This window comes from Triticum dicoccoides, chromosome 3A (genome assembly GCF_002162155.2).
Source record: "Triticum dicoccoides isolate Atlit2015 ecotype Zavitan chromosome 3A, WEW_v2.0, whole genome shotgun sequence".
NCBI lineage: Eukaryota > Viridiplantae > Streptophyta > Magnoliopsida > Poales > Poaceae > Triticum > Triticum dicoccoides.
This window is the reverse complement of record NC_041384.1, coordinates 583,442,654-583,468,837: the sequence shown is the minus strand read 5'-3', so window position 1 is coordinate 583,468,837 and position 26,184 is coordinate 583,442,654. Positions and strand designations below refer to the sequence as shown.

The following is a 26,184-nucleotide window of genomic DNA, read 5'->3' as shown; positions in this document are numbered from 1 at the left end:
GATTTGAGAAGTTCTATTAGGTACACGAGTAAGTAAAATCTTTTTTAGAACACTTTGTCATGTATAAAATGAAAATTCTACCACGTGTTTGTGTAGCTTGGATCTTAGTAAACCTGTTCGTATAACTTGGCCCCCAAAAGTTATACTTTTTGTTTGAAGCATTGTTTTATTCCCCTCACTTATTTGACTAGTGTATTTATCTTGTTATCTTCTTAAATGAATATTTTTATTAGATAAATTTTACTGTAACTTAACACGAGTATGTACTTGTAAATCATCATTATACTATTTATGATAAGCATTTGTCTAATATTATATAGTTTTTGACTGAAGCACAATCGGAGCCAATGCAGATATCAGACCCCGCTAATTGCTTTCCTGACCAGAAAAGGTGTCGTGTGCATTTTGAATGTGACATGATGCAAATTTTTTCATTAAAATTGGCTAACGTTCCTATGAATGCAAGTTCGGTACAATTGTATGGATATATAGCAGCACGGGATTATTTGGATTCATTGCTTAATTATATTGTCAATCGTAGCAGGGACAATCCCCTTATGGTGAGACAGGTGCGCATCTTTATCTAGATGCAGTTATTTTAAATACATTTCATTTGGCAGTGTAAGCTTAATTCTGTCACATGGATCTGAGCACAAGAAATATCGTAGCCCTTGAACAACAAATTCCTTTTTGCGTCATTGTTGCAATAAGTGAAATGTTATCTTCACAGAACATTTGAGGTGTTGGTAATGACGGCCTCACTTTAAATGAAATGTTATTTTATCAGTATGAATTATTGCATAGAAATACATGTGTCTTGGACGAGTTTATTGTTGGTTATCTTCGCATGATTTATCTAACATTAAGTTTTATGTGCAACCAACTTATGTTTGTAGGCGAGTTTAGAATCTGTGTTATCATTTGTTTGTGATTCTTTGTCAATTGGTTAGAAAGAGGAGTAATTTTGATGATGAGCTACTATCAACTAATAATAGTTTTGTAGGGTTCTCTCATTGAGATGACTGGCCCTAAGAGGGGCATCACAATGACCAGCCCTCTTCTAGTTGAGTATGACATAAGGATCAAGAAAGGGGAGCAAGAAGACTATGATCTACAATTAATTGATGGTGCAACAGACTTCTGCGAAGTAACCACACCTTCTCATCCATTCATGATACAAACATGAGTGATGCTGAGGATGTGGTGGGATCAAAAAGGCGAAATATTTACACTCCTAATTATTTTTAGTTAAGTGAAGATGACGAGACAGCCAAGGCGTTGGCTGTTGAATATGTTGATTTGTTTCTTGAGGAAAAGGAGCGACGTCAGCACTTCCTCCAACCATTGAACCATGCATATCCAAGTAACAAAGATGTACGTATAGATGAGTATACGTGGGATTCTAGTTGGAGAGATAGAGTTTCAGTTCATTGGTTTGAAAGGAAAAAGGTGCAGCTAGGATTCTTATTTATATTCCTGCCATGCAAGGAGAAGTACGGCCATGCAGCATCTGGATCTAACAGTACGTGGAGCTACCTTTCCTTGAAGACCATCGGCTGGGGGCCACCTGGAAGCAGACCCGAAGAAGTCGTACTAGTTGTTTTTGTTTTTGTTTCCTAAGATTTAATCAAGTTCGTCGTTATGTTTTGGTAGGTCATTGTTTTCCCTTTGGATTAGAAGTCTGGTTAGCGTGTTGGACAAACAATGTACGAGTCGGCTATGCTTGTATAAATAGCCACAGTCCGGTCATTGTAAAGGGCAGGTTATTTGATAAAATAGACACGATGTGTTTTCAAGGGTAGACACCCGTATCAAGTTTTAGAGGCATCTTTAGAAAACCTCTGTGTTGCGATTTCTTTGTAAAAATTATTTTTGCGCGTGAGTATCATCGTCGAGATTGATTTTCTCGTGCTGGGCCGTAAGGTTCAAACCCTCTATTTCGTGCATATCGTGTGCGCGGGTGAGAGGCTACTGCTGCTGAAGGTGGAGTGTCGTGAAAGGTCGGGCCGCAACAACGGATCGGATCTCGCCTCGAGGTTCGGTCTTTATCAGGTGGTATCAGAGCATCAGGTTGTTCACGACACTATGGAGAAGGTGACGTGCGCATCATCATATAGTAAATTAAGCTATGGATTTCAGTTGGAGGAGGAAGGGCACTGGGCCGGACTTTTTCACACCCGTGTGGTGGTGAGAGAGAGATCATGTGCCATGACGATCGATCATATGAATTTGATCAACGCGGCGAGCATCGAGATGGTGGAGAAGCTGGCGCTACCAAAGACACCACGTCCACAATCGTACTTGTTCCGTTGGGGTCATGAAGAGCTCACTGTCACGCACCAAACCAAGGTATTGTTTATGTTAGGAAATTATTTTTGCGAGGTTTTGTGGGATGTGATTCCGGTACCGATGATTTCATGTCACTTGTTGCTGGGCAAGCCATGGTACAAAGAGCATGATGTTGCATATGATTGCCAAACACACAAATATACCATTAAGAAGGGTAAGAAGTGTGACCTCGTGCCCATGGGCGAGGGGCGTTTTATTGCATGGAGAAAAGAACATCAAGATAAGATAAAAGAGCAGGAAGAAGCAAAGAAGAAGATGGTCGAAGCTGCTGAAATTTTTGTGGTGACCGTTCAGTCTGAAGATGGAAATATTGCTAAAAAAGATGACCCAAAACCGAGGACGGTTTTGATTCAAGGAGGAGAGGATGATACAAACATGAGTGATGCTGAGGATGTGGTGGGATCAAAAAGGCGAAATATTTACACTCCTAATTATTTTCAGTTAAGTGAAGATGACGAGACAGCCAAGGCGTTGGCTGTTGAATATGTTGATTTGTTTCTTGAGGAAAAGGAGCGACGTCAGCACTTCCTCCAACCATTGAACCATGCATATCCAAGTAACAAAGATGTACGTATAGATGAGTATACGTGGGATTCTAGTTGGAGAGATAGAGTTTCAGTTCATTGGTTTGAAAGGAAAAAGGTGCAGCTAGGATTCTTATTTATATTCCTGCCATGCAAGGAGAAGTACGGCCATGCAGCATCTGGATCTAACAGTACGTGGAGCTACCTTTCCTTGAAGACCATCGGCTGGGGGCCACCTGGAAGCAGACCCGAAGAAGTCGTACTAGTTGTTTTTGTTTTTGTTTCCTAAGATTTAATCAGGTTCATCGTTATGTTTTGGTAGGTCATTGTTTTCCCTTTGGATTAGGAGTCTGGTTAGCGTGTTGGACAAACAATGTACGAGTCGGCTATGCTTGTATAAATAGCCACAGTCCGGTCATTGTAAAGGGCAGGTTATTTGATAAAATAGACACGATGTGTTTTCAAGGGTAGACACCCGTATCAAGTTTTAGAGGGATCTTTAAAAAACCTCTGTGTTGCGATTTCTTTGTAGAAATTATTTTTGCGTGTGAGTATCATCGTCGAGATTGATTTTCTCGTGTTGGGCCGTAAGGTTCAAACCCTCTATTTCGTGCATATCGCGTGCGCGGGTGAGAGGCTACTGCTGCTGAAGGTGGAGTGTCGTGAAAGGTCGGGCCGCAACAACGGATCGGATCTCGCCTCGAGGTTCGGTCTTTATCAATTCATGAGTCGGATTAATGGCGATTGTGGTGCGGTTGACATCACTTTAGCACTCGTTGTCAATGCAGTGGAGGCCACAATAGATGTTATCGTATCAGAAGTGCAGAGTGGATTCAATTTATCTCTCGGTTCGTATGTGGGTCATATCAGGGAATCGAGCTCCTGTGTGATATTATTGGTGAGTCATGTGTCATAACAAGAAGATATGTGATTGCCGTAGAGATGGATAGTTGGATGCATTTGAAGCTCAAGGTAGGCCAGGAAGGTTCTAAATACGATGAACGTCATTGTCGCTTCAAAGCAAACCTCCATGGATTTGCGCATCGACAAATACCGCTTGAGCATGCCTCTATCTCGCTAAAGGTGACTTGGTCGGCTATGCCATGAAGTTGTCTTGTTTCAAATTCGAAATTTTGTTTCATTATTTGATCTTGAGTACATATCTACTTGGCACTGGATGGATGTCTACTTACTATCTCTACTTGCATATGCATCATCAATGTAGCTGTTTTGGCAATGTCCGATTACTAAGGCAATTTGGCGTTGGGTAGGACGCTGGGCAGGTTGTGAAACTCTGAATCCACGATCTTGGGCCACTGTGTGCAGTGCAACAAGTCTATGGGATGGGATCATCACATCGACGCTGGTTGCCGCCCATCCTGACTGTATGGGAGATTTGGTTGGAGAGTAATTGAAGACTGTTTTAGGGGAAGATCAACAGCGTAAACGATGTCATCGCCTCCATCAGAAGATCATTAGAGTCTTGGTGTTTAGCCGGAGCTAAATGCTTGCAGCACCCCCTTGGGGATCCACCCTGAGAGTATCCACCTAGGTGGGTTCTTGTTTTTCTTTCTCTATTCTTTCTCTCCTTACTCAATGCCTTGTGCATCCGAGCATGTATATATTGCTATCCATCTATCAATATCAAAGCCAGTGTCTTGCTGGATCTTTCAAAAGAAAATTGTGCTGAAACTGAGTATTGTTATGTGTCTTCCCTGTTTTGTTTCGGTGAGAAGCAGATAATGTTTTCTTTATGTGCTCTAAGCATGGCTAAAAATGCGACCTATGCAAAAACAGACAAATTTATGGACTTTGAAGATGAATGGTATCATGCGTTGAAAAGCCTTAAATTTCTTTTTTTTCAAAGCCCTCATTTCGGTGTAGTTCACTCTGAAAATTAAACACATGTACATTATGGCCCAGTTCTTTTCGCACAGGATTTTGCAGAATCAAGATTCTGGAAAATTCTCCTAGAATCTACTTCCCCCAGAATCTAACACCGAGTTCTTTTCTGAGATTGTAGTTTGAGATTCTAAAAGAGTTGTGTGCTGAAATGTCTGTATCACCCTTCGAGAGAAATCATTTGATGAATTGTTAATACTTCGTTGTTTCAAACAGGATCTACCATTACCATTTAAGGTTCTCATGTTAGCATTTAACAACATCATTCATGCAGTAGCAAATATTTACAGTACCTATAGCACCAGTAGACAGTAGCATTGACAGAAAAAAATTGTAAGTGCATCTAGTGCCACCCCTAGTTGGTTTTGGAGTATTGACGACAAACCTAGTTGAGGGACTAATGTGCTTGTGAGAATTGCAGGATAACACAGGTAGAAGTCCCTCATTGATTCGGTTTTCCCACCAGAGATGACCCCTAAAAATGTATGAAGACATTGATGTCAAAGGTGGTATATGAAGATATTCACATTGAAGACTATGACAAGAGAAGACACCGCATGAAGCCTATGGAGCTCGAAGACTTAGATCCTTCGTAGTTCTTTTTCTTCTGTGTTGAGTCATAGGAACCACCATACTGTTAAGTGGGGTCCAAGAGAACCAGTCAGAATGACTGAAGTGATGCTTAAACAAAAACCTATGTCTTCGAGTGAAGACTATGAGAGCAAATCTTGTCCAGAGTCGGACAAGTCAGCTTTGCTTGTAGCCCAAGTAAAGTTGCCATGTGAGTTTGAAATCTGACCGTTGGAACATGTGTCAGTTCCTTAGTGACCCAGGGTCATTTCGGACAAATCAGGTCGGGTTGCCTAGTGGCTATAAATAGCCCACCTCCTACAACCATAAACGGTTGGCTACTCAGATTCAGAGTACGGCTTTTGTCGTTTGAGAGCAACCCACCTCGAAGCCTTTGAGAGAGAATTCCTTGCGAGGATAAAGCCCTAACCACCCAGAGCCAAAGAGAATTAGGCATCACTTAAGTCTTCTTGTCTGAGTGATCTGAAGACTTATTACACTTGAGGACTGTGCATCCTCCAGCCGGTTAGGCGTCGCGTTCTGAGCATCCAAGAGACATTGTGGATTGCCGGTGAACGAAGTCTGTGAAGGTTTGGGAGTCTACCTTGAAGACTTACCAGAGTGATTGGGCGAGGTCTGTGTGACCTTAGCTCAAGGGGAATACGGTGAGGACTGGGTGTCCTGAGCTGCGTGTTCAGGACTGGGTGTCCGGAACTGTGTGTCCTTTGGTTTAAATACCTAGCCGCCCTAACCAGACGTACAGTTGTCACAGCAACTGGAACTGGTCCAACAAATCATTGTCTTCAACAAGTCACTGGTTTCATCCTTCCCTTTTCTTTACTTACTGTTACTCTGTGTGAAGTCATTGTATGTTTGCACTATCTTTTGTCTTCGCTGAGTGACTGTGTGATCTGTTTGGCTTCTTAATATCTTCCTGCTTGATCCTTACTACCTAGCTGCTATTAGTCATTGTGCTTTCACTTCATTGAATACATGACTATGGTTTACCTAGTGTAGTCTAACTTCCGTTGCATGGTAATAGGTTTATTTCTATCGTTTGTCTTCGAAACTTCCATGTTTTGAAGACTTTCATAAAAATTGCCTATTCATCCCCCCTCTAGTCGATATAACGCACTTTCAATTGGTATCAGAGCAAGGTGCTCCCTTGTTTTGTGTGATTCGGTTTAACCACCTGGAGTTTTAGCTATGTCGACTGCAGGGATAATTAAAGTCTCCGTTGCGTGCCCCGTCTTCGATGGAACTGAATATCCCTACTGGAAGAATAAGATGCGCATGCATCTTGAAGCCATTGACGTCGACCTATGGTATGTCGTCAAGAACGGCGTTCCCAAGGCTGGAGAAGGTGTCACTGCTGCTGATGTCAAGAAGTTCGTTCAACTGGACTCTACTGCCAAGAATATTATCTGTGGTCATCTTACCAAAGGACAGTATGGCCGTGTGAGTGCTTTGGAAACATCTAAGCTGGTCTGGGACTGGCTCTCCAAGGTCAACGAAGGCGTCTCAACCCAGAGAGATCAGAGAATCAGCGTTCTTCGCAACCTCTTCAACCGCTTCAAGGAAGCGAAATGACAATGAGAATGTCCAGCTCACGTTTGACCGACTCACTGACATCACAAATGAGCTTCAAGCCCTCGGCGCCATTGAGATCACCAAGCATGAAGTCGTCAAGACACTACTGAGATCACTTGACAGTTCGTTTGACACCCTAGCCCTGATGATTCAAGAACGACCTGATTTCAAGACACTCGATTCGTCCGACATACTTGAGAGGCTCAACACACATGAGTTTCAGCTTTCTGAGAAAAGAGATATCTACGGTCCAAACTATGGGCGAACTCGTGCCCTGAAGGCAAAAGCTGTCTCCTCATCTGAAGAAGAATCTGACAACAGTTCTAATGATCCTGAAAACATTGGAAAGGAACTTGCTATGCTTGTAAAGAAGTTCCAAAGATTCACCAAGAAGAAAGGCTTTAGAAAGTCTTCACGATCAAGCTCAAGGAATGATGAAGCTTCTGCTCATGACTACAAGAAGAAAACATGTCACAAGTGCAAGAAAACTGGCCACTTCATCTCTGAGTGTCTGCAGTGGGACAATGAGAACAGAAAGAAGAAGAAGAGCAAGGAATATGACTCTGACGACAAGAAGAAGAAGAAATACTCAAAGTCCTCTTCCAAGTCTTCCTCAAAGTCTTCATCACACAAGAAGAGCTCATCTGGCAAGGCACGTGCGTTTGTTGGCAAGGAAATGGATTCAGAGGAGGAGTCCGCTTCTGAGGAGGCGGAGGTGGAAGCTGAGGAGGAGTCCGATTCTGGCATTGCAAGTCTGGCTACAGCATACGTTGCCAAGTCCATCTTCAACACTGAAGATAATGACTTCACCACCGACGCTGATGCAAATGACAAGGACGACTCTGCTCCTACCTACTGCTTCATGGCACACGGTGCCAAGGTAAACACACGCACTACTCACTATGAAACATCCAGTGACGATGACTCTGATTGTGATTCAAGACCCAGCTACAAAACACTTGCTAAAATTGCAACTGAACAACAGAAAGCCATGGAATATATTCAAAAACTGTTAGACAAAAGCGATGATCTATTGGGTGCTAAAATGACTCGGTCTGAGTCCTTAATTGAAGACATAAAATATCTTCACGTTAAGTATGAGGAACTTGAAAGTCGTCATGAAACGCTCTCAACAACTCATGAAAAGCTTTCCTATGATTATCTTCAAAGGAAGCAAGATCTTGAGAAATTGAGAGCGGCTCATGAAGATCTTCAAAAGGAAAACGAGTCACTTCGCGCCGAATAGATTAGTTCCGCTCAGGAAGGATTTGAACCACCATGTCTTAAATGCATTGAGCGTGATAATGCTACTTCTGTTGCTGAATGTTCTACTGCTGCTACTGTTGCAATATCTTCAACTGTTGATGTGGTAACTAACCCCTCTACTGAGGATACCACTGCGATTGCTGATGAGAATGCTAGGTTGAAGACATTGCTTGAAACAGGGATGTACAAAAGTCTTAAAGGGCATCAGACACTATGTGATGTCCTCAAAAGGAAGATTCTGAACCGAAACCCGAGAAAAGAGGGTGTTGGATTCATAAGGAAAATGAATGCTGATGGCTCTTACTGGAAACCCGAGCAGTATCCCAAAACCACATGGGTTGCTGCAAAGGAACCTTCAGCGGATCCATCCATTCTATCTGGCTTCACTTGTGCTAACCCCATTGTCATTGATGAATCCTTTGATGCGAACTATAAACTATTCAAGAATCAGAATGGTGAAGTGTTTGCCAGGTACATTGGTACTAACTGCAGGAATGGACCGCCTATGAAGAAGATCTAGGTGCCCAAAAGGTGTTTGGAAAATCTTCCTGTGAATGTCATCATGACACCACAAATGAAGAAGACAAACCCCAGACCACAGGCTTCATATGGCCCAAAGGCTTCATACAGACGGAGGACTCACCTGAGTCGCACTAATGCAAATGTTTTGCAGGGAAACCATACTCAGGCCTATGAATATGAGCGCGATTCATCGAACCACCATGTTCATAAGACCAAAAACTATTCTGCTTATTCTTATGAGTATTATTGTCCACCTGCAAGACTTTTTGGTAGAGCCCCAAAGCCAAAGTTTTCAGACGCTGCATTTAGACTTATCGCTTCTAAGCCACCCTTGAAGATGTGGGTGGTTAAGAAGGCTTAAGTCTCTTTTGCAGGGAAAGGTCTCCAGCAGAAAACCAAAATCTTCTGACGCTATCGCTGGGGACCTTAAACATCTTGTAGGGCGCAAGATCAAATGCCCGAATGGTCTTACTATGTACTTCGTTCCTGAATCGCTTGCTACTCTCCCTGTCAGTCCTAATCTGGATCTAAGCTTTCATAACCCACTGGTTCGTCAAATGTTTTTGCTTCACAACTCTCTTCGTGAAGCCTATCCCCCTAACTGCACTATAGGGTACGACACCAGCGTCTACAGAATGGATTATTGATAGTGGGTGTACAAATCACATGACTGGCAAGAAGCCAAATGTCAGTTACTTCAGAGTATTTGGCGCAAGGTGCTGGATCAAGGACCCACATCACACTTCAAAGTTTGCCCCAAAAGCACATGAGGGTTTTATGCTTGGATATGGAAAGGATTCGCACTCCTACAGAGTCTTCAACATCTTTCATTATAAAGTGGTTGAAACAGTGGATGTGCGGTTCGATGAGACTAACGGTTCACAAAGAGAGCACCTGCCAAATGTGCTAGATGAAGTTCCATCCAGTGAATCAATCAAGCTAATGGGAACTGGAGAAATCATACCTTCTGAAGCTCATCCTAAAGAGGAACTCATCATCTCCGCACCAGATCAACCTGAAGACAATGCTCAACCTGAAGACAATCCCTCCAACAACGACAATGATCAGCAAGAGCAAAATCTTCGCCCTGTACATCCTCGTGTTGCCAATGAAGTGCAGATTGAGAGAATAATTGACAGCATCAATGCACCTGGTCCGCTCACTCGATCAAGGGCAACTCAGCTGGCAAATTTCTATGGGCACTTCGCATTCGTCTCAATAACAGAACCCAAGAAAGTGGAAGAAGCCTTCATGGAACCTGAATGGATTCAAGCTATGCAAGAAGAGCTTCAACAGTTTGAGCTGAATAATGTATGGGAACTGGTTAAGCGTCCTGATCCTCGGAAGCACAACATAATAGGCACAAAATGGATATACCGCAACAAGCAAGATGAGCATGGTCAAGTTGTCAGAAACAAAGCTCGTCTCGTTGCTCAAGGATATACTCAAGTGGAAGGCATTGACTTCGATGAAACATTTGCTCCTGTGGCTAGACTTGAAGCCATACGCATACTGCTGGCCTATGCAAATCATCACAACATACTTCTTTATCAAATGGATGTGAAGAGCGCCTTTCTCAATGGCAAGATTGAAGAAGAAGTGTATGTTGCACAACCACCTGGCTTTGAAGATCCAAAACATCCTGATATGGTATACAAGCTCAACAAGGCACTGTATGGCCTCAAACAAGCCCCTCGGGCCTGGTATGACACACTCAAATACTTCCTGAAGACCAAAGGCTTCATACCTGGTTCCCTCGACCCCACTCTCTTCACGAAGACATATGATGGTGAACTGTTTGTGTGCCAAATATATGTGGATGACATTATCTTCGGCTGCACCAATCAGAAGTACAGTGAAGAGTTTGGATATATGATGCAAGAGCAATATCAGATGTCCATGATGGGAGAGCTGAAGTTCTTTCTCGGTCTTCAAATACGACGGCAATGCAATGGCATCTTCATATCTCAAGAGAAGTATCTCAAAGATTGCCTTAAGAAGTTCGGTATGCAAGACTGCAAAGGGTTCACGACGCCAATGCCAGCCAAGCATCATCTGGGTCCTGACGACAATGGTAAAGAGTTCGATCAAAAGGTATACCGCTCCATGATTGGTTCTTTGCTTTATCTATGTGCATCTAGGCCAGATATTATGCTTAGTGTTTGCATGTGTGCTCGATTTCAAGCGGCACCAAAGGAGTCGCATCACTTAGCTGTGAAGCGAATTCTTCGATATTTGGCTCACACCCCAACTCTAGGATTATGGTATCCAAAGGGCTCAGAGTTTGATCTGGTTGGATTCTCGGATACTGATTATGCTGGTGACAAGGTGGATTGCAAGTCTACATCAGGCACATGTCATTTTCTGGGATGATCACTTGTATGTTGGTTTTCAAAGAAGCAAAACTGTGTATCTCTCTCCACTGCTGAATCTGAATACATTGCTGCTGGATCTTGCTGCGCTCAGCTTCTGTGGATGAAGCAAACCCTTAAGGACTATGGCATTCATCTGAAGCAAGTGCCACTCTACTGCGACAACGAAAGCGACATCAAGATTGCCAACAACCCTGTTCAGCACTCGAAGACAAAGCACATTGAAATTCGTCATCACTTTCTCAGAGATCATGTTGTGAAGGAAGATATTGATATCATACACGTCAACACTGAAGAGCAATTGGCAGATATCTTCACCAAGCCCTTGGATGAGAAGAGATTTTGCAAGTTACGGTGTGAGCTAAAATATCCTGGAATCCTCAAATGTCCTGTGATCAGGCACACATCCTAACCCTTATGCATATTGATGACTTAGATGTGCAACACACGAAGTAAAGTATATCTTCAATCAATGAAGACATACATTCTAAGTGTGAATTCATTAATGTGGAATTTGACTTCGGAGCGCCACGATAATTGTGCGTCGTGTCTAGGTCTAATACTTCCTATACGGTGGGTAACGCCACCACCAAATGTTCTATTTGAAGTGTTTCACTCATGGCGTTACCTTGCTATGTCTTCACATTTGGTTTGGTTTCAATCTCAACATGTTTTCATGATTATCTTCACTATGTTGATTATATATATATATACTAGTGTGCTGTCCTCTACAGCATTCACTTATAGCTATGTCTTCTTGTTGAATCTTTTGATCTAAGTGAATGTGATCGGACCCTAACTTCTCTGTGCTTTCTATCTCAAACTCTATCTCTCCAAATCATATGCATTCTATTGAAACTGTCGAATGTCTTCTCTGCGTCCTTGTCAGCAGAAGATATAGAGACAAACATTAAGTCCGTTTTCAATGCTCATTCCTCCACATGAAACCCGGAGAAGTAGGAACGACCACCCGACAATCCAGGCATGCGTGGGACATGGAACAAACCCCAATATACTGCATGATGGCCACGTGTTCCTCAGATGTGAATCGCCAGGGGCACCTGTGTAATAACGCAGTGCCGCCCCTGTACCTATAAATACACCCTTCATAGCGGTCATTATCTCTTCTTCCACTCTCGCACGAACCCTAGCGCCACCGCTAGCCCTCGACGACGCCGGCGACGAAGCGCTTCACTGCCGCAACCTCTCCGACGCCGTCTTCACGCCGACCGCGGACATCGTCTCTCCGCCTTCGCCGTAGGTGTCCTCCGTCGCCAAGTTAGGGCATGGAAGATCGAACTGCTCGGCCTCCTCTTCCACTCCGTCTAGCAGTTCCTAGTGTGGTAAATAAAACTTCTTTTTATAGCCCCCTTTGATCCTATGGCTTTGTCACTTTCTACCACAAGAAGTTTCTATTCACACAAGTTGGATCTCTTTCATACTGCATCTCATAACATGCCTAGTATATTCACTTATGCTTCACAAAGTAGTTAGATTCCTCACTTGTACTGATCTCTGGATTCGTACAAATTTGAACCAACTCCTTATCTATGAGTGAATGTCTTCGCACGATGAGGTCAATGTCTTCTAAACTGATTTATCTTTAAAATCTTCTAAGAATGCATATGACCTCTTCCCCTTCCCTCGCACCTTAATGCTGTCACAGGTACATGTCCATGGGAGAATCCCTTGGTTCTCATAGTCTGCATTCATTTGCAGAATTCTTACAACATCATATAAATTCTCCCGAAGCCAGTTCCTGTTTGTCCAGCAAGCGAAAATCTTTGAACATTTTGAAGCCTTTCAGTTTGAAGTTCATGGCTGCAGAGAAATCAGTAAGGAAGGGTGGCAGACAGCGTCATGGGGGAACATCAAGAGATTTGGCTGATGACCTCTCAGAGCTTTACAAGACAGATCCTGAAGAGGATTACAATCAGCGCAAGACCCGAATCCAATGGATTCAAAGATATTGAGCAGAACAATGGTTCAAATACCGATTTGTGACCCAGGAATATGCTGAGAAAAATGCCATCAAGAGACCGTGGGGAGATATCCTATACAAGAATCTTCAACCCAGGTCCAGAGAAGAAGCCACTAAACAAGGCTTCTATCCCTGCATGGTCCGTGGGCCACAGCCTGCAGATGCACACCCATCGTCACTACTATGGTGTCGTGACGACAATCTGTTCAAGCGCAACTTCCAGTTTGCCAAAAACTCAGCGAAGCAGAACAAGAAGTCTTTGGGATTAGACTTCAACCCTGGTCCTTCTGCTCCAAGGGCTGACGGCACACGCGATGCAGAACCCAATGTCGTCGGTTCTTTCTACAACCTTGCAGGTCTCATCACCCATATCTTGGTTCAAGGGACAGCCATGAATGAGCCTGCAGCTGACGCTGAATCAGATGAAGCGCCTGCAGCGCCAAAGACAAAGAAGTTAAAGAAGCCCAAAGCTTCAAAGCCTGCCCCTTCACCAAAAATCTCAAGGGCGAAGCCACTGGCAACTGCACCTCCTGAAGACAGTGTGCAGTCTGAAGATTTGTCATGCGTCTCCAAGCCCCAGAAGGTCAAGATGCCTCTGACACACACCGGCCAAGAGCTAACTGTTGCTGCCATTCTGCGCAATGATGCCATTGATCTATCAAGTGATGAAGATCTTGCAGATGACGCTCTTGAGCAACTCATCAAGAGCAAAGAAGAAGCAGAAATCTTCAATGATCTGCCGCTCTTTGATGTATCAATCATCCACAACTTCATTGATGAGTGGTTTGACACGCCAAACATCAGCTTCGAAGATCTCCAACTACCCATTGGCCTCAGTGTCGCCTTCCATGGCGCCATTGCTTCAGAGTTAGCCATCGCCCAGCGCGTTGTTGAACTGAAGCAGAAAATTGACTATGAGAAATCTCAGTTCAAGAAGCATATGGCCAAGCTCAGCGTGCAAGACGTGAAGAACTTCAAAATTATGCTGCACGAGTTTAAAGAAGCCTTTCTAAAGAAACGTGCAGAAGCTCAGGGTTCACGTGAGCGCATGAAAGTCCTGGTTGATAGGTGTGTGCAAGCCTACAATGAGGCTGAGAAGCGCAAGGCTCTTGGGCGTCCTGGCATCGACCCCAGGATGGCTGCTAAGAAGAAGAAGAAGCCTGCTATGGCTGAACCTGAAGCACCAAGGCAGGAAGCAGATCCCATTGTCTTCCCAACTAGCATGACTAGCCCGAAGCCAAAGGCCAGGTCAACCGCTTCAGAACTGAAGAAGACCAGGACTGCTGAGGCTGAAGCAAGGAAGAGAAAACATTCTGAAGCCTCTGCTAGTGCCCCCGCCAAGAAGAAAAGAAAGACCAAGAAGGAACGGGCTGCTCCCACAGAGCCCTTGATTGTTGAACCCATTTCCATGGTTCACCCCGATGCTAATCCACAAGAACGTCAACTGACTGTCCATGAGCCTGCTTTCACAGAGGCTCATGAAGCTGAAGACATTGGTCACCATGACCATGTTGAAGATAATGCAGCCCTTCCTCAGCTAGAGCACCAACAGGTATCATCGCCTGTGTTAACGCACAGCGAACTCATCAGCATTGGTCGTCACTGACGCCAATTGCACAGGATGCTTCATGGGCGGACCACCCACAAGAGGAAGAAGACTTTGAGGCCCAGCCAACACCAACTCCATAGGTGTCGCCCGCGTTGCGTAGGCTTCGCAAAGGTCCAAGGCCTCAAGTCTCTGCATCTGAAGATAAAACTGCTGAAGACAATCTGGTTGCATCAGCCGCTGAAGAAGAAGAAGTCCCACAAGCTGCTACTCCCCTGCCCCGCCAAGAAGCGGTTCTCGAGGAGAACGTGATCGTGACCGACCCTCCAGCTCATCAAGTGGAGGTTGAAAATTTTGAGGCTGCCACCACCAACACCACTGAAGCCACTGACGTTGTCATGGCTGAAGCTAATGTGGAGCCCTCACCCCCAACAGCACCAGAAGTCAGCGAAGCCACTGATCCTGCTGCTTCTGTTCCTGCATCTGCTGCCGGTCCCCAATTCGACTATCATGTTGAGCACAGGCCTCATGTCCAGAAGTCAATCCCAAGATTGCCCAAGTTCCCAGGTCCTGCATCAGCACTTGGCTCCTTCAATATCAATGGCTTCAGAGCAGACAACACATTCTTCAATAGCTCCAGGAACCCCTACTCAAGGGAAAGAATATCATCTGATCGGTTCTGGAGCTATCAGCAGCGAAGCTATTACTCATGCATTCTTTACAACCAAGGTCGCATCTTCCCACACAAGCGCCTTGACATTGAAGCCATAGCTGGTCTGCCCTGTCTGGAAGAAGCTCTGGATTGCTTCAAAGAAGTTGGGCTGCTGCCGTTCGTCACTGACCAAGAGCATTGGAATGAAGAGTTGCTGCTTCAATTCTATTCCACACTTCACATCCGCGGGTATAACAGAGATCCGAAGACTTGGGTCCTGGAGTGGATGACAAGAAACGTTCATCACGAAGCCAAAGCCTTTGACATCATTGAGCTCATTGGCTTGCCCACTCCTGGCAATCTATATGAGCATGGTTGTCAGCTTCATAGTGAAGTTGTTGAGAGCATCTTTCAGAAGACTGAACCCAATATGAGTCAGATGCTCAGTATGATGAAGCCATTGCCCCAAGATGCTGCTTATCCCACGGAGTTCTTTGTTGAAGACCTTGAGTATCTGCCAAGGACCATTTATCACATCATAAGGCGAACTCTCTCGCCAATCAAAGGACATTCTCCCCATGCCAAGCTGGAAGGTGCAATGAAGACTTTGGTCTTCTATATTCTTCATGGAAAATGCTTCAATACACAGGATTTCTTCATTCGCCAACTTGCTGCATCTGGCTCTGATATGTTTGGTTTGAAGTTCTACGCCCCTTGGGTGATGCGGCTGATCAAACTTCACTCTGCTATCTCATATCAGCCATCTGCCCGCAATCATCGGATCTTTTTGCCTGATGTGGATATGTCTATTGACATATATTCTGAGCCTGCCAAGGAACCTCTAAGTCTTCAGAATGCAGAGCATCAAAGTTTTTCTCAGAACGTTGAAGGCGTTGAAGCAGTAACTCGTGTGTATCCTTTGGCTAGCACTACACGTGCACCGCATCCTGCTCTCACTGAAGCCACTGATAGCACCATTGCTCAACGACCCAAGAAGTGCACTCGTGTTCTCAATGACCGAGAGCTTCTGGTGGCCCTTCATCAGAAACAGGATAGGCATCATGATTGGCTAAAGCGTCAAATGCAAAGCCTCTTGGTGGATGTTAATCGCATTCGCAATCTTGCCACCAAGAACGCCTTTATTGCTCATGAAACCTCTCAACGCACATGGAAATGGCTGACGCTGCTGTGTTCTGAAGATGATCTTCAAGAGGATGGCTTCACTGAGCGCTTCAAGTTTCACTCCACACCTCCTCGAAGGGCAGTGCTGCGACGAACTCCATCACTTGAAGACTCTGAGTTCTCTTCCTCTACTGTAATTGTGAATGCCAGAGTGATCGAGGATGAAGACGATGCTACTTTATCGCCACCTCCTTCAGCACACGTCGACACTGCTCCAAGTTCGTCTGCACCGCCAAACACCACCAACGACACTGCTACTTCATCTACTCCTCATGGGAACGAGTAGAGGCTCTATGTCTTCAAACCTTTTTGGTCCTTACTGACAAAAGGGGGAGAATCATATGAGTTTGATAGTCCTCAAGCGGGTCCATATGGGCGGGTGTTTTATATTTTGCTTCGTGCTTACAACTCTCGTTTTGAAACATTTGGTTCTTTGAGTTGTAACACTTAAACTTGATGGTCGTCTGCTACCTATTTGCTACCTTGTGTTAAAGGGGGCAGCCCCAGTGCATGTAGCTCCCGCTTGCGCAGGGTCTGGGGAAGGGTCCGACCACTTTGGGTCTATTGTACGCAGCCTTTCCCTACATTTCTGCAAGAGGCTGTTTCCAGGACTTGAACCCGTGACCTCATGGTCACAAGACAGCAGCTTTACCACTGCGCCAAGGCTCCCCTTCATTTGCTACCTTGTGTTGCGATGATAAATTCCGCACTTAGATCATTTTGCAGACGTCCATTTTTCTATTATGCATGTCATTATCTTCACATACTTTCACATGCATAGCGGATCGTCATCATAAGTTGAAGTGGATCTCCACAAGCACAACCTGCCATGTGCATTTGCATTCCAAAAGCAAATTACTTATATACACATCTTCAGGGGGAGCCCTTGCAACTTATGAAGACAATTCCTTATCCATTACAATTTCACATATTATATTCCCCGTTGAAAACTTCAACTAGTTTGTCATCAATCACCAAAAAGGGGAAGATTGTAAGTGCATCTAGTGCCACCCCTAGTTGGTTTTGGAGTATTGACGACAAACCTAGTTGAGGGACTAATGTGCTTGTGAGAATTGCAGGATAACACAGGTAGAAGTCCCTCATTGATTCGGTTTTCCCACCAGAGATGACCCCTAAAAATGTATGAAGACATTGATGTCAAAGGTGGTATATGAAGATATTCACATTGAAGACTATGACAAGAGAAGACACCGCATGAAGCCTATGGAGCTCGAAGACTTAGATCCTTCGTAGTTCTTTTTCTTCTATGTTGAGTCATAGGAACCACCGTACTGTTAAGTGGGGTCCAAGAGAACCAGTCAGAATGACCGAAGTGATGCTTAAACAAAAACCTATGTCTTCAAGTGAAGACTATGAGAGCAAATCTTGTCCAGAGTCGGACAAGTCAGCTTTGCTTGTAGCCCAAGTAAAGTTGCCGTGTGAGTTTGAAATCTGACCGTTGGGACACGTGTCAGTTCCTTAGTGACCCAGGGTCATTTCGGACAAATCAGGTCGGGTTGCCTAGTGGCTATAAATAGCCCACCCCCTACAACCATAAACGGTTGGCTGCTCAGATTCAGAGTACGGCTTTTGTCGTTTGAGAGCAACCCACCTCTAAGCCTTTGAGGGAGAATTCCTTGCGAGGATAAAGCCCTAACCACCCAGAGCCAAAGAGAATTAGGCATCACTTAAGTCTTCTTGTCTGAGTGATCTGAAGACTTATTACACTTGAGGATTGTGCATCCTCCAGCCGGTTAGGCGTCGCGTTCTGAGCATCCAAGAGACATTGTGGATTGCCGGTGAACGAAGTCTGTGAAGGTTTGGGAGTCTACCTTGAAGACTTACCAGAGTGATTGGGAGAGGTCTGTGTGACCTTAGCTCAAGGGGAATATGGTGAGGATTGGGTGTCCTGAGCTGCGTGTTCAGGACTGGGTGTCCGGGACTGTGTGTCCTTTGGTTTAAATACCTAGCCGCCCTAACCAGACGTACAGTTGTCACAGCAACTGGAACTGGTCCAACAAATCATTGTCTTCAACGAGTCACTGGTTTCATCCTTCCGTTTTCTTTACTTACTGTTACTCTGTGTGAAGTCATTGTATGTTTGCACTATCTTTTGTCTTCATTGAGTGACTGTGTGATCTGTTTGGCTTCTTAATATCTTCCTGCCTGATCCTTACTACCTAGCTGCTATTAGTCATTGTGCTTTCACTTTATTGAATACATGACTATGGTTTACCTAGTGTAGTCTAACTTCCGCTGCATGGTAATAGGTTTATTTCTATCGTTTGTCTTCGAAACTTCCATGTTTTGAAGACTTTCATAAAAATCGCCTATTCACCCCCCCTCTAGTCGATATAACGCACTTTCAAAAATCTATCTAGCAACATCCATTTATCAAATTGATACATCCATTCATCCATCTTTGCAACAAATTTGTCAATCTATCCAATTTAGCTAAAAGAAGAAGAAGAACAGAGAGTTCAGAGAGATAGGATGGCATATGGTGGCTGCATGGGAGACAGCCGGCAGTTTTTGCCTCGAAGCGAAGGAGTGGTCGCCGTCCAGCTGCAGATGGGCACTTCGGCTGCGGCTGCGGAACGGAGGCGCCGTGGGCAGCCGGTGCAGAGGGGCGCGGCGGCGCCTTCCTGTTGTCCCCGCTGCGGCAGAGGGCAGAGGGTCGCGGAGGACGGCTGGGTTGCGGCGGGAGTAGGTACCGGCGGCGGCGAGGACCAATCCAGCGGCGGCGAGTACCGGGACGGCGGCAGCGAGGTCAGGGGCGGCGAGGCGGGGCCGGCGGCGGTGCTGGAACCCTAGCAAGTGGCCCTGCTTGAGGTAAGCGAGGAGGTAAGCGATGCGAACAGGCATCGACAGGGGCTCGTTCTCTGTTATCGACCGTGGCTGGCTCGGTGGCAGTTTGGCCGTAATAACCAGCTGCAATAGGGTTACTCTATTAAACCCAAACGTTTTCTTTGGTGGGACTTGCCAGAATCCTGAGATTGTGGAGAAACCAGGTATTTTGAGATTTTGGGATTACACTAGGATTCTGGAGAATCCGGTTGAGATTTTGGAAGTTCAATCGAGTTCTTTTCGCTCGGGATTTTCGAGACCAAGATTCTCCATAATCTGCTCAAAAGAACTGGGCATATATACCTCTATGTATATGTGTATTTTTTCATATTTTTTTGAGACATAGAAATATGAATTTTGAAAAATGTGAGTGGAGGCCTCCAAAAGCAATTTTCGCAGTGTTGTGAACTTATGGTGATGCACGCACAAACCGTCACGTACGACGTCACTTCCACTTAATACTCCTTGGCCAAAATCAACCGCTTTGCATGCTCCTTGGCCAGAGATATGTACAACCCCAAAAGAAGCTTACCAGACCTTACGAGTTACCACCAGTGCCTACTACAAGCCCGAGCCATGGGCATGTACTTACACAGCCGGAACGTGCAACGCACCGGCACCACCAACATGGGGCACGCCGACGTCCGTCACCACCAGCGGCCAGACGCCAGCGAGCTGATCGTGGCGGTGGCGGCGCGCGGGACTTCGGCGTCGCCGGGCGCGTCGAAGAGCACGCTCTCGATGTCGTCCTCGAAGAAGCCCGCGTCGCCCGGCACCGGCAGGTCGTCCGAGCCCGACGGCGTTGGCCACCCTGCGCCGGCGGGGGCGGCGACGCGCGCGCGGCGGGGCGGGTACCTGGCCTCGAAGGCGGCGCGGTCCACGCAGAGCGCCTGCAGGACCTCGGCGATGGCGCGGTCCACGTGGTCGGCGTCGTCGCGGAGCGCCGGGGCGGGCGGCGGCTCGCGCTCGAACTCGAAGTGGTTCTCCGGCTCGTCCTTGGGCTCGATCTTGGGCGGCGGCAGTGGCGCCGGCGGGCATGGACGGGCCGCGGCCGGCTCCGGGTCCGGCTCGGGCTTGCAGGGGAGCGGCTGCGGGATGTCCACGTAGCAGTCGGCGTCGAAGTTGGTGACAGCGCCGGGGCCGCGGATTCGTATCGCGGCGAGGTCGTAGGCCCTGGCCGCCTCCTCCTGGGTATCTGGAGGGAAAATGCCAAAGCACAAGACACCTTTCAGAAAGCTGTGTTAGAGGATACAGGCACAAATCAGAGAAATGTAGTGCTAGTAGTACAGTAATGTAGGTATACTGCCAGTTCAGGGACACACCGAAAATTCCCAAGTAGGAGTACTGCGTGTCGGCAGAGTGACCGATCCTCGCCTCCCACCGGCCGTTCGCGTGATGCGTGCGGTGCCAATAAGTTGTTGACTTGTTGTCATAACTGAGTAAGATCACTGGAAGTGCTTACTACTAACAATGCAGTCAAAATGCACGCTCTGTCCTGAAACTTCACCGCAAATGCAGCTGCTAATCTGACTGTCAGAGGATGCAGACACACACCTTGTAACTCCCCTGTACTTGGAGACGCCTCTTGTGAAGCCACTGCTGTTGCGCCTCAGCCTCGCCAGGTACTCCTCCCGTGTCATCCGCTGCATCCTCTCGCGCTCCTGCCTGTACGTGTCCACCTGCATTTATCACAGCCTTATTATCAAGTTCCACTCTAAATAAAATCAGCAATCCGAGAAGTAGTAGCAGTAGCAGTAGCACTGAGACAGATAGTATCTCTGAACTTACTGGGAAGTTGAGGAGCCCGCAATCTGAACCCCAGCACTTGAGCGCCGCGAGATCATGGGTGCGAGCTGCTTCCTCTTCTGTCTTGTAACATCCTGCCAGGAAACACGGGATTAAGGATGATCTTAACCCATGTATACTTTTTTTTAAAGAGTACGCCAACGGCGTATCTTAGCTTCATAGAAGAGAGAACAAATATTTACAAGAGATTGTATGGTAGATCATCACAAACCGACGATCCCACCCGACCACTCCCCTATCCTAGGCGGACTACTCGCAAAAACATTGGACTCCTATCACTCCCGCTAACTTCCAGAGGTGTAGTTCTTGAAAGATTAGGTTCACTGTCGCGCGCTCATCACAGATAGCACCTGACTGAAACACCCTAGCATTCCTTTGCTTCCATAGCGTCCGGCAGATCAGCATGACAAACGCGTCGAAGCCCTTCTTATCCTCAGAGCTAGCCTGCTTGCGCGCATGCATCCACCATTGTTGTAGCAAATCGTGGTGCAAGGGGCTCAGGTTGGGATCAACTCCAGCTTTGGCAAAGCATTGGCGGAGAGTTTGGAAGTGGTGCCACAGTGCCTGATGCTTTTGAGCATTTGTTTTGGACGCGTTCATGGGGACAAAGATATAAAACGAGCTTTCCACTTTACCAAAGCGCTGCTGCTTTTCCTTTCCTTTTACTACTATCCCACTTTCCCCTCGAAGAAGGAAGAAGGTGGTTGCGGAATTCGAAATTCGAAAATTAGTCAGAGGAAGGCCACCGTGGGCAATGCAATCCGGCCTTTGGAAGCATGCAGAATAATTTGTGAATCATGGGCGTTGGAAAGTACGCGGGCTTTTCCAAGAAGCGAGGGGATCTTGAGCTCACCCAGATAAACTAAGGGCCTATTTGGTTCCAAATAAGTCACCAACTTATAAGTCGAAAAGTGAAAAAAGTGACTTATTTTGCCAAACAGACCCGACTTATAAGTCACCTCAACTTATAAGTCATAAGTTGCTCCACCCCAACTTAAAACTTATAAGTCACCCCCTTTTGCGTGGGTCCCACCACCTGCATGATGTTGATTGGTGTGAAAAGGTGTGTCAGGTGACTTATAAGTCAGGTGACAACCAAACAGGCGTGACTTATAAGTCACTAGTTTTAAGTCACCTAACTTATAAGTCGGGTGACTTATTGAAACCAAACAGGCCCTAATGGAGGCGAGGCATGGATGCGTATCGCCGTTCGCCAATGTCGAGGCAGACGAACAGAAGATCGATTGCAAACAGAGTAGTTAGAGAAGAAGAATGTCAGCACATGAAAGATAAGAGAAGACTAGAGAGTGATCAAGGATAAATCAGAGAAAACAGAGACAGTTTGTCTCACCCTGTTTGCCTCTCCTGCCCTGGGCCGTGCTCCGGCAATGCCTGTCCCACAGGTGCGCCTCGTACCTCCCTGAGATGTTGTGCCTGCATCAACGGACGAACACCCCTCGGAGATCAATCAAACAGGAGACCGACCACGGACGGCGGCGCGTCGGAGGCAAGCAGGAAGGGAAGAAAGAGCTCCTGGCTCACCTAGTCATGCCCTTGTAGACGGACGACCTCCTCGCCGGGACAACCACGGCGTCGCCGCTCCCGCTCCCGCTCCCGCCCCGGCCCCTCTTCTTCTTCGTCGTCCCGTGCGTCCGCGCACGGGACGGCGCAATGCGGGAGCCCCAGGGCCAGGAGGACGCCGAGGAGGAGGAGGCAGTGGAGAGCGGGGCGGCGCCACGCCAGGGCTGCTTCTTGGTCGCCGCCATGGTGACCATGGTCGCCGCTTTTGATCGTACCTTCGTTCCCTCGAACGGCTTGGGAGTTGGGACCAGGCAAGCAAGCGAGCGGCCGTGGGTTGCCACTAATGGGAAGGAGAACGGACGCCGAGCGGGTGAGCTCTGCCTATGCAGAAGCGGCAGTGGGGCACTGGCTCTGACCGGCAACCACACCACATGCTCCTTTGGGAAGGGACGGGCTTGACCGCGGTTGGGTCGGCCGTGGGGCGCTTTCACTGGTTTGGTAAAAGGAGGCAACCGGGTTAAGGGCTGACCGGACGAGGGAGGAGGGTTTTGGGGAACAGCGTGTGGTGGTGGGTGGCGGGTGCCGTGCCTGGCCCAAGGTGGGCCGTGCCGGCGTGCTCACGGGCCGGCCCGAAAAAAATGGACCATTTGGCCAGCTATAGATGTGGTTAGGTTATCGGGTGGGCCTTTTTACAGTCATGGTCTCGGGGTCATCGGGTGAAATTTGTGAGGTGTTTGGCAACAAAAATGGCAACGTAAATGGTAACGCAATCAGATCACAGTGTTTTAGGAGGTGTAACGAGTTATTTCTCAATCTGTTTGGTTGGCCTAGGTAACGTAATTGGATAACGTCGCTTCTCTTCTTCCCCAGCGCGTCTGTCTCCCCGACTCAAGACTGCCGCCGTCGCTCGCGAGCTATGCTCCTCCCTTTCAGCCGCTTGCTCCTCCCGCGCCGCCAGCTGCTGCGACCTCGCCGCCGGCCGCCGTCTGACCCAAAGAATGCGTGCCGTTAACTGCTTGGATCTCGTGCTGCGACGGACGCCGGCGAAGCATGCCGACGGCTGGCGAGCTGTGGTTCCCGCTGCTCTTTTTCTCTCGTGCTCTTTAAGCGGCTTGTCCGGCTGCGGGAACAGAAGACGGGGTCCCGATACAGCCGATTTGGGGCGTAATCAGTTTTGTATAGCAATGGGACCTGATTACACTGTATTTGATTATAGCCGTGGCGAAACAAACACGATTGGGCGGTAACTGATCCCGCTGTAATCAGATTACGTTACAATCTCGGTAACCACACACCTCCTTGGATGCATTTTTATGCAGGGCATATCCTTTTTCTGAAGGAAAAACTTTTGATCTATTTGTATTCAGTCATGACGGTACAACAAACATCAGAAATAAAATTACATCTAGATCCGTGGCCCATCTAGCAACGACTACAAGCACTGAAGTAAGCCAATAGCGCGCCGCCGTGATCGCCCCTCCCTCACTGGAGCTAGACAAAACTTGTTGCAGTAGACAACTGAGAAGTCGTCGTACTAAGGCCTCATGGGCCAGTGCAGCAGAACAGCAACCGTCCCCGATGAAGAGAAATGTACATCAGAAGAATTCAACCATAGAAATACATGAAGGTAGACGAACGAAGCCCGGTTTCGAACGTATCCACCAAAGACAACCACCGACCACATACGTCAGCCTCCACATGCCCTTCGATGATGCTAGACGCGCCAATGGGGCGAGGCCTAGGTGGGGAGAATCATATTTCATGTTCTGGGAGCCGCCCCGTCTCGTCTTCCTGGGGAGGACACAAACCCTAACGAAAATCGAATAAACATCTCAAACGAAGCCCTCTCGCCGGAAAGGGCTGGAGTTCACTGTCGGTGTCAAAACCGGCCGATCTTGGATAGGGGGTCTTGAACTATGCGTCTGAGGATCGAAGGTAACAGGAGGCATGGGACATGATGTTTACCCAGATTTGGGCCCTCTTGATGGAGGTAAAACCTTACGTTCTGCTTGATTGACTTTGATGAGTATAGGGGTTACAAGAGTTGATCTACCTCGAGATCGTAATGGCTAAACCCTAGATGTCTAGCATGTATGATTATGGTTGCCTCTACGGACTAAACCCTCCGGTTTATATAGACACCGAAGGGACCTAGGGTTGTACATAGTCGGTTTACAGAGAAAGGAATCTTCATATCCGAACACTAAGCTTGCCTTCCACGCCAAGGAGAGTCCCATCCGGACATGGGGAGAAGTCTTCTATCTTGTATCTTCACGGCCCACCAGTCCGGCCCATGTCACATAGCCCGGACGCCCGGGGACCCCCTAATCCAGGACTCCCTCAGTAGCCCCTGAACCAGGCTTCAATGACGATGTGTCCGGCGCGCAGATTGTCTTCGGCATTGCAAGGCGGGTTACTCCTCCGAACACTTCAGAGTAGTAGACCAAAAGAACTATATTCGGCTCTGTATAATAGTTACAACCCTGAACCACAAGGGCAAAATACTTGAAAAAATAGGTCGTGTTTTCTGACAGCTTTTCCGGCGAGGCGTTGTGTTTCGGCCTTATTATTATTTCGAACCATTTTTTAGCCTCCCACTTCGCGTTTCGAGACGCAATTTTTATTGACACGTCCTGTCGAAGCAGAGATCGTGTCCCCTTATTGCAGAATTCTCATCAATACAGTTTTGGGTAACCCAACCATGTCGTTTACACGAAGCCTTGGGGATAGGCGAGCTTTAAGGCTCGTGGGGGGACGCTCGACATTCACTCCCTTTATAAGAAGATAAGAATCCACCTTTTTACCCCACGCCTTCCACCTCCTCAGCCCATCCATCCTCAAGCTCCAGCGCCCAAGTTCCAAGCTCTCCCCTCGCCGCCAAGTACTTTGATCATGTCCGGATCCGGCTCGCAAGGAAAGTGGATGGCCTCCTCCATGACAGAGAAGGACATCAAAGAGCTTCGGGAAGCGAGGTATCTGACAGCGGAGACTAGGCATAGACTTCCCGCCAAAGAGCAAGTTATCTCCACTCCTAAACCTGATGAGAGGGTCGTATTCCTCCCTCACTTTCTCTGCGGACTAGGGTTTCCCCTATACCCCTTTGTCTGGGGTCTCATGTTTTGTTATGGGCTAGACTTTCATGATCTGGCCCCGAATTCTTTTCTCCACATCTCGGCGTTTATCGTCATGTGCGAGGCATTCCTCCGCGTCCCTCCACATTTCGGCTTATGGCTCAAAATTTTCAATGTGAAGCCGAAGGTGGTCGACGGGCGACACGCAGACTGCGGCAGCGCCATGATAAGAAAACTTCCCAAAGTTATCTGGTCAAAAGGGGCCTTTGTGGATACTATCTAGATATGGCAGCATGAGTGGTTTTACATTACCGAACCCCGCGGCACCAAATGGGCAGCCGCCCCTGTGTTCAGATCCGGACCCCCGCTACGGCTCGCATCCTGGACCAACAAGGGTCTGGATTGGGGATCATCTGACGAGGTGTTGACGCTGAAGAAGCGCATCAAGAATATCATAGAGAAAAACACCAACCTCACAGATGT

General features: G+C 47.0%; 1 protein-coding gene and 1 pseudogene across 1 annotated transcript; one reads left to right on the top strand and one right to left on the bottom strand.

The window, feature by feature from the left end:
- Positions 1-3,980, top strand: part of LOC119272609 — a 4,741-nt pseudogene extending 761 nt beyond the window's left edge.
- Positions 3,981-19,950: 15,970 nt separating this feature from the next.
- Positions 19,951-22,875, bottom strand: LOC119272607 (ethylene-responsive transcription factor WRI1-like). The gene is made up of 6 exons (XM_037554065.1): positions 22,652-22,875; positions 22,461-22,543; positions 21,092-21,183; positions 20,854-20,982; positions 20,607-20,725; positions 19,951-20,539 (listed from the first exon to the last, which is right to left on the bottom strand). The coding sequence occupies exons 1-6, from the start codon at positions 22,873-22,875 to the stop codon at positions 19,951-19,953; spliced, it is 1,236 nt and encodes a 411-aa protein (XP_037409962.1).
- Between the last annotated feature and the right edge of the window lie 3,309 nt (positions 22,876-26,184).